Source organism: Enoplosus armatus, chromosome 5, assembly GCF_043641665.1.
Source record: "Enoplosus armatus isolate fEnoArm2 chromosome 5, fEnoArm2.hap1, whole genome shotgun sequence".
In the NCBI taxonomy this organism is placed as follows: Eukaryota; Metazoa; Chordata; class Actinopteri; order Centrarchiformes; family Enoplosidae; genus Enoplosus; species Enoplosus armatus.
This window is the reverse complement of record NC_092184.1, coordinates 26,325,129-26,341,006: the sequence shown is the minus strand read 5'-3', so window position 1 is coordinate 26,341,006 and position 15,878 is coordinate 26,325,129. Positions and strand designations below refer to the sequence as shown.

Below are 15,878 nucleotides of genomic sequence, written 5' to 3'. Positions count from 1 at the left end.
CTAGAGGGTGCTGTCAGGTGAACATAAATAGGCGTCCTCTGGCGTCTTCTCCTTGACCTCGATGGAAAACGCCATGAGGCAGAGGACAGATGTGACGGAGGATTCATCAGGACTCAGGTTAGAGGATCCCATGTGACGGCGGATGTTGACGTGGGTCTGCCGCAGTCCAACATGTTCTGTTCAGATCTACTCATCCTCAGGTCTGTTAGGGTTAAATTATCCATGCATGTTGGGTTCGAGTGGGTTTTCCATGGATCCGTTGTGGAATCAGGACAACTATTTTGTTGGGGGGGTGCTGAAGGGATGTCTTTGCAAACCCTCTGCAGTGTCTCCAGGAGAGTTAAAGGAATGTACATATATTTTAACTTTCTCTTCAGCAAACCAGTTTCTTAGTTTTTCAGCCGTGTTCTTCAGGCTTTTTCTTCTCTGAGCCAGCCAGATTATAACACTTCAGTATCCTCCATCTGTCTTTCTGACGTCTGCCCCCTGGTGGCCTGGAGAGACATGAGAGCACAGTTACTGAATCACTCCTCTAGCTGAATATATAGAGGCCGAGTCTTTAATTAAACTGTGTCCTGTGTACAATGAATCTGTGAACAGTACCGTGCAGGAACAAGAGATGGCAGTGATGTACAACGTTAAACTCAGCAGCAGGAGAACGAGAGCAAAGATGAAAACTGGAGGAAACGCTGAAACAGAACCAGAATCATCACATCAGATCACAGATCAGCATCATGAGTACAACAGCTCAGGTTAGTGATCGGTTTTTGATACCATCCTGTGGGACGACCTGTTCTAGGGTCAGTGGAAATCCAGACCTCAGTCCAAAATCCTGTCAATATGTCTGGAGTCATGCTCGGATCAATTCATAGTGCTATTTAAATGAATTACTACTAGTATTATTATTATTTAAACACACAGATAACTGTCCCCTGAGCTCTGGTGGTAGACCCCAGACCTGAACCTGATCACTTCAGACAGAGATCATGAACATGTACCTCTAGAGACAGTGACAGACAGCAGACGGCTCTCAGAGGAGAAGTTATGTGAAAAAACGTAGATGCGATAAACACAGCTGTAGCTTCCTTGGTGGGAGGGGTCTGCAGCAGGAAACAGGAAGTGGGCAGAGTGATTGACAGCTGGCTGGGTGTAGTTGTGCGCTGAGTTGGAAGAGGTGAAGGTGAGATGGAAGGAGCCTCCTGGGTACTGTGGCTCGATGATGCAGCTGACGGTGAAGTTGGAGCCTCTGATCACCTGAAACCTCTGCTGCTGGGCCTCAGAGACCCCGTCCATGGAGGAGGACACAGAGATATCTGGCTGAACCAGCAGGTCTGAAAACACAGAGCAAGAGGACACCGTTGGCTATGACCTAAGCACATAACCTTCATGCTAGAAGAGATATGTAATCATTTATATACATTTATACACAACATGTCACAATAAAGCACTAAGAAAGAAAGAACCACAAGTTCCTCTAGTTGTGTCCTCTCAGGTGAAGAAGGCCAGCAGCCTGGGGGGGATTAAAGCAGTGAGATATTACGAACAAGCCCACTTCTCTAATCTTTAGGATGTTATTGTCCTGGATAACTTCACAGCTCAGTCCAATGGAAACCACTGACTGTCACTGTGACAGAGGGAGGAACACACTGAAACACTGTCAGAGATGACATCACTGATGGACTTACCTGAGCAGGTGATCTCCGGGATGTAGAAATTGGAATATGGCGTTATACAGTCTCTCAGAGCAGATGCAGACTCAATACATTCGGATCTGATCCCCCACACAGGTCTGTCTGAGGACTCGTCTCTCACTGCTATAGAAACAGCAGAACCACAGTCCAGATCTCTACAGAGTACAGCTGCTTCCTTCAGGGTCCAGTCATCGTTCAGATCATCAACTGGTCTCCAGTCTCCCTGGTGTTTCACCTCCAGTGTTCCAGCACAGCGACTGGATCCTCCCACCAACCTGACAGGCTCTGAACGGAAACAAGAGAGTCATCGGTAAAGAATAAAGTCAGTTTGAACCAAATCAAAGCTGCAGCTCTTCTTCTACCTGAGCAGGTGAGTCCAACAGCTTTGCCAGGTGAGCAGGTGTTTCTAGCTGAGCCCGAGCTTCTACAGTCCAGGAGAGCAGACTCATGGCCTCCACACTGGAACTCTTTGGTCCACATTGGAGCCTCCACGTCTCCATAAAGCGCCCCCTGGAGGACTGAAGGAGCTCCACAGCCGAGCTCCCTGCAGACCACCTCTGCATCCTGCTGGTCAAAGTCAGCTTCACACACTGAGGACCATGACTGGTTAGACTGGTTAGACCTCACCTCCAGTCTGCCTGAACACAGAGTAGTCCCATTCACCAGCCTGACAGAGTCTGGAGAGAGAGAGACAGAGACAGACAGAGACAGAGACAGAAATAGTTGAGATTGTTATCTTGTGATTCTGTTTCATTTTCTTGAATGAGAGGTCAGTGTTTCCCACAGGTTGAGCAGTGACTTGTGGTGGTGGGCGGCGCAGCGTGTTGTGACGGACGGGTTCAGTAATAAACTAATCAAACGAAGGTTTATGAAAAACTCAGAGAGACGTAACGTTAGTTAGCCGTTATGTTAGCTAGCTAGCTAACTTATCGATGCATCACTTTGCACTGACGGTTCAGTTTGGTGTCGAGGCTAACATTACTAGCTAGCCAGTCCAACTACTTCGTAAGTAAAAATAAAATGTGTAACGTTAATGTTAACACATTATATACGACAAGTCATTATTTTTTAGGCATCCAACACTAGAGGTGTAACGGTACACAAAATTCACGGTTCAGTATGTACCTCGGTTTTGGGATCACCGTTTGTTATGTTTTCAGTACAGCAGGGAAAACAAAAAAATGCCATGTGATTTATTTTGAAAAATGTCAACATTCAACAGCTACTCATTGGCCATAATTGTTATTGTAACCTTTAATGCACTCAAATACTGACATATTGTCAAGAAGAAGTAATAAATAACAAATGTCAGCGCTGCTCCATCCCAGACCCTGACCTGTTGATAGCTCCTGAACAGCTGCAGCTGCTGGTTTATACAGAGCAGGAACAACCACTGACTAACGGGCACACTGAGGGCTCATTGCAGCTCAAGCACTTTGACCACATGCTTAAATTCTGTATTCTCTGACTGAGTACGGTCTCATATCTGCAGCGATAACACACTCCTGTAGCATCAGTTAATGCTTTGGTCTGGAGCTGCGGTGAGAGGCTGCCTGAAGGCTGTGTGGAGGAGGACTCTCCTTCCAGTCTGGTTTTGTCTCGTTCCTCTAGTCGACACGTTCAGGTGACGCCATGATAAATGTCACGTTTAACGTGTTTCCACAGACAGCCGACTTCAGCTGTCCAATGTCCCGTACAGTTTGACACTAATTGTTTTCTATTTTTCGCTGTAACTAACTGGGACTGTGGTCAAATAGTCTTCTTTGCTTAGGAAGGTTCCCAACCGGACGTTTCTCAGAGGCAGCCATGATGAGAGCTGGTAGAATTCTCCATATGCTAAGAGGTGCTAACCTCTACGCTAACCTCTTTAATAGTCGCCATTGTTGTTTTCGAACGAAGAGTCGCTTCTCGCTGTCGTCACACCTAACCCACGCCTGTAGCTGCCAGTAGCTCCTCATAGGATGGTGATTGGTCTAAACCACTGTGGTTCAGCCACAAGCATAGAACGTGAAGCCTCGCAAGATGGTTTCTCACGTGATCTCGCAATTCCAGCTGCCCCACTTCTTTCCCCTTTAGGATGTTATTGTCCTGGATAACTTCACAGCTCAGTCCAATGGAAACCACTGACTGTCACTGTGACAGAGGGAGGAACACACTGAAACACTGTCAGAGATGACATCACTGATGGACTTACCTGAGCAGGTGATCTCCAGGATGTGGAAAGAGGAATCTGATGTTACACAGTCCCTCAGAGCAGATCCAGACTGAATACATTCATATGTAACCCTCCATACAGGTCTGTCTGAGGACTCCTCTCTCTGTCTTGTAGAAACAGCAGAGCCACAGTCCAGATCTCTACAGAGTACAGCTGCTTCCTTCAGGGTCCAGTCAAAGCCAGCCACTGGTCTCCAGTCTCCCAGTTTCACCTCCAGTGTTCCAGCACAGCGACTGGATCCTCCCACCAACCTGACAGGCTCTGAAGCAAAACAAGAGAGTCATCAGTAAAGAATAAAGTCAGTTTGAACCAAATCAAAGCTGCAGCTCCTCTTCTACCTGAGCAGGTGAGTCCAACAGCTTTGCCAGGTGAGCAGGTGTTTCTAGCTGAGCCCGAGCTTCTACAGTCCAGGAGAGCAGACTCATGGCCTCCACACTGGAACTCTTTGGTCCACATTGGAGCCTCCACGTCTCCATAAAGCGCCCCCTGGAGGACTGAAGAAGCCCCACAGCCGAGCTCCCTACAGACCACCTCTGCATCCTGCTGGTCAAAGTCAGCTTCACACACTGAGGACCATGACTGGTTAGACTGGTTAGACCTGACCTCCAGTCTGCCTGAACACAGAGTAGTCCCATTCACCAGCCTGACAGAGTCTGGAGAGAGAGAGACAGAGACAGACAGAGACAGAGACAGAAATAGTTGAGATTGTTATCTTGTGATTCTGTTTCATTTTCTTGAATGAGAGGTCAGTGTTTCCCACAGGTTGAGCAGTGACTTGTGGTGGTGGGCGGCGCAGCGTGTTGTGACGGACGGGTTCAGTAATAAACTAATCAAACGAAGGTTTATGAATAAATCAGAGAGACGTAACGTTAGTTAGCCGTTATGTTAGCTAGCTAGCTAACTTATCGATGCATCACTTTGCACTGACGGTTCAGTTTGGTGTCGAGGCTAACATTACTAGCTAGCCAGTCCAACTACTTCGTAAGTAAAAATAAAATGTGTAACGTTAATGTTAACACATTATATACGACAAGTCATTATTTTTTAGGCATCCAACACTAGAGGTGTAACGGTACACAAAATTCACGGTTCAGTATGTACCTCGGTTTTGGGATCACCGTTTGTTATGTTTTCAGTACAGCAGGGAAAACAAAAAAATGCCATGTGATTTATTTTGAAAAATGTCAACATTCAACAGCTACTCATTGGCCATAATTGTTATTGTAACCTTTAATGCACTCAAATACTGACATATTGTCAAGAAGAAGTAATAAATAACAAATGTCAGCGCTGCTCCATCCCAGACCCTGACCTGTTGATAGCTCCTGAACAGCTGCAGCTGCTGGTTTATACAGAGCAGGAACAACCACTGACTAACGGGCACACTGAGGGCTCATTGCAGCTCAAGCACTTTGACCACATGCTTAAATTCTGTATTCTCTGACTGAGTACGGTCTCATATCTGCAGCGATAACACACTCCTGTAGCATCAGTTAATGCTTTGGTCTGGAGCTGCGGTGAGAGGCTGCCTGAAGGCTGTGTGGAGGAGGACTCTCCTTCCAGTCTGGTTTTGTCTCGTTCCTCTAGTCGACACGTTCAGGTGACGCCATGATAAATGTCACGTTTAACGTGTTTCCACAGACAGCCGACTTCAGCTGTCCAATGTCCCGTACAGTTTGACACTAATTGTTTTCTATTTTTCGCTGTAACTAACTGGGACTGTGGTCAAATAGTCTTCTTTGCTTAGGAAGGTTCCCAACCGGACGTTTCTCAGAGGCAGCCATGATGAGAGCTGGTAGAATTCTCTATATGCTAAGAGGTGCTAACCTCTACGCTAACCTCTTTAATAGTCGCCATTGTTGTTTTCGAACGAAGAGTCGCTTCTCGCTGTCGTCACACCTAAACCACGCCTGTAGCTGCCAGTAGCTCCTCATAGGATGGTGATTGGTCTAAACCACTGTGGTTCAGCCACAAGCATAGAACGTGAAGCCTGGCAAGATGGTTTCTCACGTGATCTCGCAATTCCAGCTGCCCCACTTCTTTCCCCTTTAGGATGTTATTGTCCTGGATAACTTCACAGCTCAGTCCAATGGAAACCACTGACTGTCACTGTGACAGAGGGAGGAACACACTGAAACACTGTCAGAGATGACATCACTGATGGACTTACCTGAGCAGGTGATCTCCGGGATGTGGAAAGAGGAATATGATGTTACACAGTCCCTCAGAACAGATCCAGACTGAACACAGTCAGCGCTCATCCCCCATACAGGTCTGCTTGAGGACTCCTCTCTCTGTCTTGTAGAAACAGCAGAGCCACAGTCCAGATCTCTACAGAGTACAGCTGCTTCCTTCAGGGTCCAGTCAAAGCCAGCCACTGGTCTCCAGTCTCCCAGTTTCACCTCCAGTGTTCCAGCACAGCGACTGGATCCTCCCACCAACCTGACAGGCTCTGAACGGAAACAAGAGAGTCATCAGTAAAGAATGAAGTCAGTTTGAACCAAATCAAAGCTGCAGCTCCTCTTCTACCTGAGCAGGTGAGTCCAACAGCTTTGCCAGGTGAGCAGGTGTTTCTAGCTGATCCCGAGCTTCTACAGTCCAGGAGAGCAGACTCATGGCCTCCACACTGGAACTCTTTGGTCCACATTGGAGCCTCCACGTCTCCATAGAGCGCCCCCTGGAGGACTGACGGAGCCCCACAGCTGAGCTCCCTACAGACCACCTCTGCATCCTGCTGGTCAAAGTCAGCTTCACACACTGAGGACCATGACTGGTTAGACTGGTTAGTCCTGACCTCCAGTCTGCCTGAACACAGAGTAGTCCCATTCACCAGCCTGACAGAGTCTGGAGAGAGACAGAGACAGAGACAGAGAGACAGAGAGAGACAGAGAGACAGAGACAGAGAGACAGAGACAGAGAGACAGAGACAGAGACAGAGAGAGACAGAGACAGAGAGACAGAGAGACAGAGAGAGACAGAGAGACAGAGACAGAGAGACAGAGACAGAGACAGAAAGAGAGAGAGACAGAGACAGAGAGACAGAGACAGAGAGAGAGACAGAGAGACAGAGAGAGAGACAGAGACAGAGAGAGAGAGAAAGATTTTTTCTTGTATAAATATTTACAGTATTGTATAGAACACATTTACATGTACGTATTTATTATTAAGATAATGTCTTTTTTTAAAGTGCTCACACCCCAGTAAAGACATCTGCAAACTGCAGGTCCTCATATTTTACAGTGCAGTGAATTTCTCTGTAACACAACTGCTGTTCAGAGGTCTCACATTTTGAATGAAACCTGCCACAGTTTGGACCTGACATTACTGGACCACACTGAGGTGGCCTCCTGGCCTGCCTTGTCCTCCATTTTGTTTTTTCTTCTGATATACACGACCAGCTGATCTCCCCCAACAGACAGTTCTGTAGTTGCCACTTTACCTGGTTAGTCTTTCTGTAACCCGAACTCAAAATACAACTGGTCATAGAAAGCTTTTCACTAACTGGTTAAAAACACGAGTTGAAACAGTGAAGAAGCTGCCAAGTCAGTTACACTCTAAAAAACTGTGAAACAGAGAGAGACAGTCCACTTTCCTTGGGAATGCCTAAAATATGAAATTATTTGACTTGACATAAAAACAAAACGTCCTCCTCTCTACCCGTTACTGTCACATTACAAAACCTTACTGGCAGAGATGGTGTCACTAATGGGCGTACCTGAGCAGGTGAGTTCCAGGATGACGGGAAAGACATTTGGTCTCATACAGTCTCTCAGAACAGATCCAGACTGAACACAGTCAGCGCTCACCCCCCATACAGGTCTGCTTGAGGACTCCTCTCTCTGTCTTGTAGAAACAGCAGAGCCACAGTCCAGATCTCTACAGAGTACAGCTGCTTCCTTCAGGGTCCAGTCAAAGCCATTAACTGGTCTCCAGTCTCCCAGTTTCACCTCCAGTGTTCCAGCACAGCGACTGGATCCTCCCACCAACCTGACAGGCTCTGAACGTAAACAAGAGAGTCATCAGTAAAGAATGAAGTCAGTTTGAACCAAATCAAAGCTGCAGCTCCTCTTCTACCTGAGCAGGTGAGTCCAACAGCTTTGCCAGGTGAGCAGGTGTTTCTAGCTGATCCCGAGCTTCTACAGTCCAGGAGAGCAGACTCATGGCCTCCACACTGGAACTCTTTGGTCCACATTGGAGCCTCCACGTCTCCATAGAGCGCCCCCTGGAGGACTGAAGGAGCTCCACAGCCGAGCTCCCTGCAGACCACCTCTGCATCCTGCTGGTCAAAGTCAGCTTCACACACTGAGGACCACCACTGGTTAGACTGGTTAGACCTGACCTCCAGTCTGCCTGAACACAGAGTAGTCCCATTCACCAGCCTGACAGAGTCTGGAGAGAGAGAGACAGAGACAGAGAGAGAGACAGAGACAGACAGAGAGACAGAGACAGAGACAGAGACAGAGACAGACACAGAGAGTGAGACAGAGAGAGAGACAGAGACAGAGAGACAGAAAGAGAAAGATTTTTTCTTGTATAAATATTTACAGTATTGTATAGAACACATTTACATGTACGTATTTATTATTAAGATAATGTCTTTTTTTAAAGTGCTCACACCCCAGTAAAGACATCTGCAAACTGCAGGTCCTCATATTTTACAGTGCAGTGAATTTCTCTGTAACACAACTGCTGTTCAGAGGTCTCACATTTTGAATGAAACCTGCCACAGTTTGGACCTGACATTACTGGACCACACTGAGGTGGCCTCCTGGCCTGCCTTGTCCTCCATTTTGTTTTTTCTTCTGATATACACGACCAGCTGATCTCCCCCAACAGACAGTTCTGTAGTTGCCACTTTACCTGGTTAGTCTTTCTGTAACCCGAACTCAAAATACAACTGGTCATAGAAAGCTTTTCACTAACTGGTTAAAAACACAAGTTGAAACAGTGAAGAAGCTGCCAAGTCAGTTACACTCTAAAAAACTGTGAAACAGAGAGAGACAGTCCACTTTCCTAGGGAATGCCTAAAATATGAAATTATTTGACTTGACATAAATAGAAACGTCAAGATTGTGGAGTTCCCTCAATTCTTCAAATGTTCTTAAGGTACTGTTATGATCGAGACATCCAATGTGCTTGACCCCTTGGTGTGCCACTCTCTCCAGAAGAACATCTTCCCTCCTATTTTCAGTTTTGGATTATTCCATATTGAAGCTGATCCTGCCAGAAAGTCCGTCTTTCTTGTATATACGATGCCAGATATTCCTAGTGTAATAATATTTCTAATTATTGGGTTCTGCCTATTAGCTTTTGGACACTGGCTCAAATAGTCTGCTGTCCTTAATGGGACATTCAGTTCTTCCTCTAAATCTACCCACTTCACAAACCCCTCTTGGTCTGGATGTATATTTGTCCTTATTACAGAAAACCTTTGTAAACAGCTCTCCATCACAGCACAGGAGGCTGGGGGGTCAGTAACTTCCACAGTCTAGAGTCTCTTTACCCTTTTTATAAGGGAGATTATTGACTCTGACATTGAGGGTGGGATTTGCCTTGTGTCAATAGCGGCATTGAATCTCAGGGCTAGAGCTAGGTATTCTGTCTATACGGAAAGGGAAACCACTGACTGTCACTGTAACAGAGGAAGGAACACACTGGAAACATTACTGTCAGAGATTATATCACTGATGGATTTACCTGAGCAGGTGAGCCCCAAGCTCAAGGGAGAGGAATCTGGTGTTACACAGTTCCTCAGAGCAGGTCCAGAGGGGACACAATCCCATCTCATCTCCCACACGGGTCTGTATGGGTAAGCCGTTTGCAATTCTATAGAAACAGCAGAGCCACAGTCCAGATCTCTACAGAATACAGCTGCATCCTTCAGGGTCCAGTCATAGTTCCAACTTTTCACTGGTCTCCACTCTTTCTGGTGTTTCAGCTCCAGTGTTCCAGCACATCGACTGAATCCTCCCACCAACCTGACAGGTTCTGAACAGACACAAGAGTCATTAGAAAAAGAACAAAGTGACTTTCATTAGAACAGAAATGAACCAAATCAAAGCTGCAGCTCTTCTTCTACCTGAGCAGGTGAGTCCAACAGCTTTGCCAGGTGAGCAGGTGTTTCTAGCTGATCCCGAGCTTCTACAGTCCAGGAGAGCAGACTCATGGCCTCCACACTGGAACTCTTTGGTCCACATTGGAGCCTCCACTTCTCCATAGAGCGCCCCCTGGAGGACTGAAGGAGCTCCACAGCTGAGCTCCCTACAGACCACCTCTGCATCCTGCTGGTCAAAGTCAGCTTCACACACTGAGGACCATGACTGGTTAGACTGGTTAGACCTGACCTCCAGTCTGCCTGAACACAGAGTAGTCCCATTCACCAGCCTGACAGAGTCTGGAGAGAGAGAGAGAAAGAGACAGAGACAGAGACAGAGACAGACAGAGACAGAGACAGAAATAGTTGAGATTGTTATCTTGTGATTCTGTTTCATTTTCTTGAATGAGAGGTCAGTGTTTCCCACAGGTTGAGCAGTGACTTGTGGTGGTGGGCGGCGCAGCGTGTTGTGACGGACGGGTTCAGTAATAAACTAATCAAACGAAGGTTTATGAATAAATCAGAGAGACGTAACGTTAGTTAGCCGTTATGTTAGCTAGCTAGCTAACTTATCGATGCATCACTTTGCACTGACGGTTCAGTTTGGTGTCGAGGCTAACATTACTAGCTAGCCAGTCCAACTACTTCGTAAGTAAAAATAAAATGTGTAACGTTAATGTTAACACATTATATACGACAAGTCATTATTTTTTAGGCATCCAACACTAGAGGTGTAACGGTACACAAAATTCACGGTTCAGTATGTACCTCGGTTTTGGGATCACCGTTTGTTATGTTTTCAGTACAGCAGGGAAAACAAAAAAATGCCATGTGATTTATTTTGAAAAATGTCAACATTCAACAGCTACTCATTGGCCATAATTGTTATTGTAACCTTTAATGCACTCAAATACTGACATATTGTCAAGAAGAAGTAATAAATAACAAATGTCAGCGCTGCTCCATCCCAGACCCTGACCTGTTGATAGCTCCTGAACAGCTGCAGCTGCTGGTTTATACAGAGCAGGAACAACCACTGACTAACGGGCACACTGAGGGCTCATTGCAGCTCAAGCACTTTGACCACATGCTTAAATTCTGTATTCTCTGACTGAGTACGGTCTCATATCTGCAGCGATAACACACTCCTGTAGCATCAGTTAATGCTTTGGTCTGGAGCTGCGGTGAGAGGCTGCCTGAAGGCTGTGTGGAGGAGGACTCTCCTTCCAGTCTGGTTTTGTCTCGTTCCTCTAGTCGACACGTTCAGGTGACGCCATGATAAATGTCACGTTTAACGTGTTTCCACAGACAGCCGACTTCAGCTGTCCAATGTCCCGTACAGTTTGACACTAATTGTTTTCTATTTTTCGCTGTAACTAACTGGGACTGTGGTCAAATAGTCTTCTTTGCTTAGGAAGGTTCCCAACCGGACGTTTCTCAGAGGCAGCCATGATGAGAGCTGGTAGAATTCTCCATATGCTAAGAGGTGCTAACCTCTACGCTAACCTCTTTAATAGTCGCCATTGTTGTTTTCGAACGAAGAGTCGCTTCTCGCTGTCGTCACACCTAACCCACGCCTGTAGCTGCCAGTAGCTCCTCATAGGATGGTGATTGGTCTAAACCACTGTGGTTCAGCCACAAGCATAGAACGTGAAGCCTCGCAAGATGGTTTCTCACGTGATCTCGCAATTCCAGCTGCCCCACTTCTTTCCCCTTTAGGATGTTATTGTCCTGGATAACTTCACAGCTCAGTCCAATGGAAACCACTGACTGTCACTGTGACAGAGGGAGGAACACACTGAAACACTGTCAGAGATGACATCACTGATGGACTTACCTGAGCAGGTGATCTCCGGGATGTGGAAAGAGGAATCTGATGTTACACAGTCCCTCAGAGCAGATCCAGACTGAATACATTCATATGTAACCCTCCATACAGGTCTGTCTGAGGACTCCTCTCTCTGTCTTATAGAAACAGCAGAGCCACAGTCCAGATCTCTACAGAGTACAGCTGCTTCCTTCAGGGTCCAGTCAAAGCCAGCCACTGGTCTCCAGTCTCCCAGTTTCACCTCCAGTGTTCCAGCACAGCGACTGGATCCTCCCACCAACCTGACAGGCTCTGAACGGAAACAAGAGAGTCATCAGTAAAGAATGAAGTCAGTTTGAACCAAATCAAAGCTGCAGCTCCTCTTCTACCTGAGCAGGTGAGTCCAACAGCTTTGCCAGGTGAGCAGGTGTTTCTAGCTGATCCCGAGCTTCTACAGTCCAGGAGAGCAGACTCATGGCCTCCACACTGGAACTCTTTGGTCCACATTGGAGCCTCCACGTCTCCATAGAGCGCCCCCTGGAGGACTGAAGGAGCTCCACAGCCGAGCTCCCTGCAGACCACCTCTGCATCCTGCTGGTCAAAGTCAGCTTCACACACTGAGGACCATGACTGGTTAGACTGGTTAGACCTGACCTCCAGTCTGCCTGAACACAGAGTAGTCCCATTCACCAGCCTGACAGAGTCTGGAGAGAGAGAGACAGAGACAGAGAGACAGAGAGAGAGAGACAGAGAGACACAGACAGAGAGACAGAGTCAGACAGAGAGACAGAGAGAGAGACAGAGAGAGAGACAGAGACAGAGACAGAGAGACAGAGAGAGAGACAGACAGAGAGACAGAAAGATTTTTTCTTGTATAAATATTTACAGTATTGTATAGAACACATTTACATGTACGTATTTATTATTAAGATAATGTCTTTTTTTAAAGTGCTCACACCCCAGTAAAGACATCTGCAAACTGCAGGTCCTCATATTTTACAGTGCAGTGAATTTCTCTGTAACACAACTGCTGTTCAGAGGTCTCACATTTTGAATGAAACCTGCCACAGTTTGGACCTGACATTACTGGACCACACTGAGGTGGCCTCCTGGCCTGCCTTGTCCTCCATTTTGTTTTTTCTTCTGATATACACGACCAGCTGATCTCCCCCAACAGACAGTTCTGTAGTTGCCACTTTACCTGGTTAGTCTTTCTGTAACCCGAACTCAAAATACAACTGGTCATAGAAAGCTTTTCACTAACTGGTTAAAAACACGAGTTGAAACAGTGAAGAAGCTGCCAAGTCAGTTACACTCTAAAAAACTGTGAAACAGAGAGAGACAGTCCACTTTCCTTGGGAATGCCTAAAATATGAAATTATTTGACTTGACATAAAAAGAAACGTCCTCTTCTCTACCCGTTACTGTCACATTACAAAACCTTACTGGCAGAGATGGTGTCACTAATGGGCGTACCTGAGCAGGTGAGTTCCAGGATGACGGTAGAGACACTTGGTCTTATACAGTCTCTCAGAACAGATCCAGACTGAACACAGTCAGAGCTCATCCTCCACATATAGACTCTGTTTGAGGAAGCCTTTTTCTCTCCTGCTGAAACAACAGAGCCACAGTCCAGCTCTCTACAAATCACAGCTGCTTCCTTCAGGGACCAGTTAAAGTCATACACTGGTCTCCACTCTCCCTCATGTTTCAACTCCAGTGTTCCAGTACAGCGACTGGATCCGCCCACCAACCTGACATCAGGCTCTGAGCAGAAACAAGAGAGTCACCAGTAAGATAAGAAAAAAATAGCTTTTTATTTGTCATGTAATTCTACATTTATATATATATATATATATATATATATTCATACCGTTGTGATTGTGGATTTCTTCTGCCTGGAGACCTGATTAGAACATAAACATCAACATACATTAGAGCAGGATAATGATTTGACCAGAGCTCTGGACTGAATGCAGCTTATAGGAGATAGATCTTCCACCACCTCTCTCTCTCTCTCCCTCAGTCCCTGAAAGGCCTCTGATGGTCCCTGATACACAGGTCAATAGCTACAAACAGATTCATAACATATTTAAATCCAAGTCATGGGGTGAGGTGTCCATTTCAGCATATTTATTTTTGTTACAGGTTTCAGTGCTTGTTTGCACTTGAGGAGTCCAGGTTTGAGGGTTTGTGAGAATTTTCTTTTCTTTTTATTATTTATTTTTACATTCACATTTATTCATTTGGCAGAGACACTTTTGTGCTAATCGACATGTAAATGAGGTCCAAGCCACAGTAGCTCAAGGAGACACCTTTGACAACACTCAGTTGCATGTTCCAGCGGACACAAGTACCTAGCCTAGTCGTCATTAACTCTTTTTCAGATCGTAGTGAACGAGAAGGCTCATAAACCTGAATGAGTGCTACTAGCCACTCTAGAGGTGAGCATTGGTGATGTGAACTTGTGTGATTGAAGACCTTGCAGTATCTCAGAGGAAAGAAAGTGACGCTTGGACTCTTCTCCTTGCTATGCCACTTTGAATGATCGGGGCTGGTCCAGGCAGGCCATGACCCAATTGCAGCCTTTTTCTCTTACCACCACCGGGTAGCCAGTTACTCATTCTGCTACCAAATGAACACCTTTGCAATGGTCACTTATCTCTATATCTGCAAGAAGGCTTTTGGGGGTCTGCAGAGCCCGGAAGCTAAGGTGGGATGTAGGCCTTCCCCACATGCAGTCTACATCCTGCCCCACCATTCCCACCCGCCAGTCACTATTCATATGTTTCATATTCAGTTAACAATTTATTAGCATCTCAGTTGATGGTGTGGTCCCAGCTAGTGGATGTAAATGTAAGGAAAATCCTCTTATTGTCAGAGGAAGTAGTTTCAATACAATATGGCTTATTATGTCACTTGAGTGTTGGTGATTGGTTGATGTTAGTTCAGGAGTTGCAGCAGCACAAAGACAGATAGAAGTACAGATGAATAGAGAAACTTAAAATAGATTAATTGTAAGTATATAAAATAAAAATAAGAATAGAATAAAATAGAAATTACACAAGAGCAATTAAATAAAAAACACCAAAATCCAAAAACAAGGCATTGTAACAAGAGAGAGGCTGTCTACTGCTTGGTACCCAGATGAGGATTCAGATGGGAGCATTTGTTCACATTTCAGTGAAAAGTACTGTTGCATTTATAGATCCACACAGATGGACGGCAATGGTCACCTTTCAGGTCCTACCTGAGTTCCAGAGCAACACCATGAGCACCATCAATATGTGATCCATGTCCAGCGTCATCAGAACCAGGTTTTCACTTCGTTCTGTCTAGCTGTCAGTTCTGCTGAGTTCTGTCACTGTGCTGTGAATCAGAGGACAAATAGAAATAGATAATGGATATTCCAACAAGTAGCTCCTAGATCTTCTGAGATCCAGATACTTTAAAGCAGTCGATCCCGAATGGTGGGTTGTGGTCCACTGTTGGACTGTTTGATGTGTGTTTGCTGATCCATCTGCCAAACTTTTCAGATAAAAGCTGGACTGTATGTCTGGACACGCCTGAACAGTTTCAGGAACATGAGTCAGTCTGCTCCTCAGTGCATACAGAACTCCAAATGTTCAATCATAGAAAAAACGTACCCTGAGGTTTTGAGCTCAGTCTCTCAGTGTCGTTGTTACAGCAGCCAGATTAACCTAAAACTAAAGTGTGGAAGTCTGACTATGTGAGACTAATGCGAGACTAACCACCAACAGACTGCCACCCCCAGAGCAAAGACAAGGACATCTGTGAGAACAACTGGAGGAAAGCTTTCACTTTAAAAGTTATAATAACCAGGTTTATCCATGCAAACAGACTGACACGCCTGACCTGATAACAACCATGGAGCTATTAATAGAGCTGCTAAAACCAAAATTATTTTCCCCATAGACCTCCATTATAAAAGAGACGTCTGTAAAACTGTTGACAGGACACCTCCAGCCCTGATTAGTGTCTGCAGTCATACAGCCTCAACAACCTCCACTAAAAAGCGACATAGTCTAGTTTGCATGTTGCCTTTCAGTG

At 45.8% G+C, this 15,878-nt stretch overlaps 1 protein-coding gene across 1 annotated transcript; it reads right to left on the bottom strand.

Moving 5' to 3' along the window:
* Positions 1-15,115, bottom strand: LOC139285529 (scavenger receptor cysteine-rich type 1 protein M130-like). Its single transcript, XM_070906096.1, has 16 exons — positions 15,058-15,115; positions 13,284-13,574; positions 12,197-12,511; positions 11,838-12,119; positions 9,986-10,300; positions 9,290-9,303; positions 7,622-7,901; positions 6,436-6,750; positions 6,077-6,358; positions 4,245-4,559; positions 3,886-4,167; positions 2,054-2,368; positions 1,686-1,976; positions 999-1,331; positions 604-689; positions 1-156 (listed from the first exon to the last, which is right to left on the bottom strand). Exons 1-16 carry the CDS (start codon positions 15,113-15,115, stop codon positions 1-3), a joined length of 3,930 nt encoding a protein of 1,309 aa, XP_070762197.1.
* Between the last annotated feature and the right edge of the window lie 763 nt (positions 15,116-15,878).

Excerpts from the sequence above, each read along its gene's own strand:
- LOC139285529 (XM_070906096.1), bottom strand. The coding sequence starts at position 15,115 with ATGACGCTGGACATGGATCACATATTGATGGTGCTCATGGTGTTGCTC. Across the intron at positions 1,977-2,053 it reads TGTTGGACTCACCTGCTCAG|AGCCTGTCAGGTTGGTGGGA; the intron begins GTAGAAGAAGAG and ends GTTTCCGTTCAG. Across the intron at positions 157-603 it reads CCATCTCTTGTTCCTGCACG|ACCCACGTCAACATCCGCCG; the intron begins GTACTGTTCACA and ends GGACTGCGGCAG.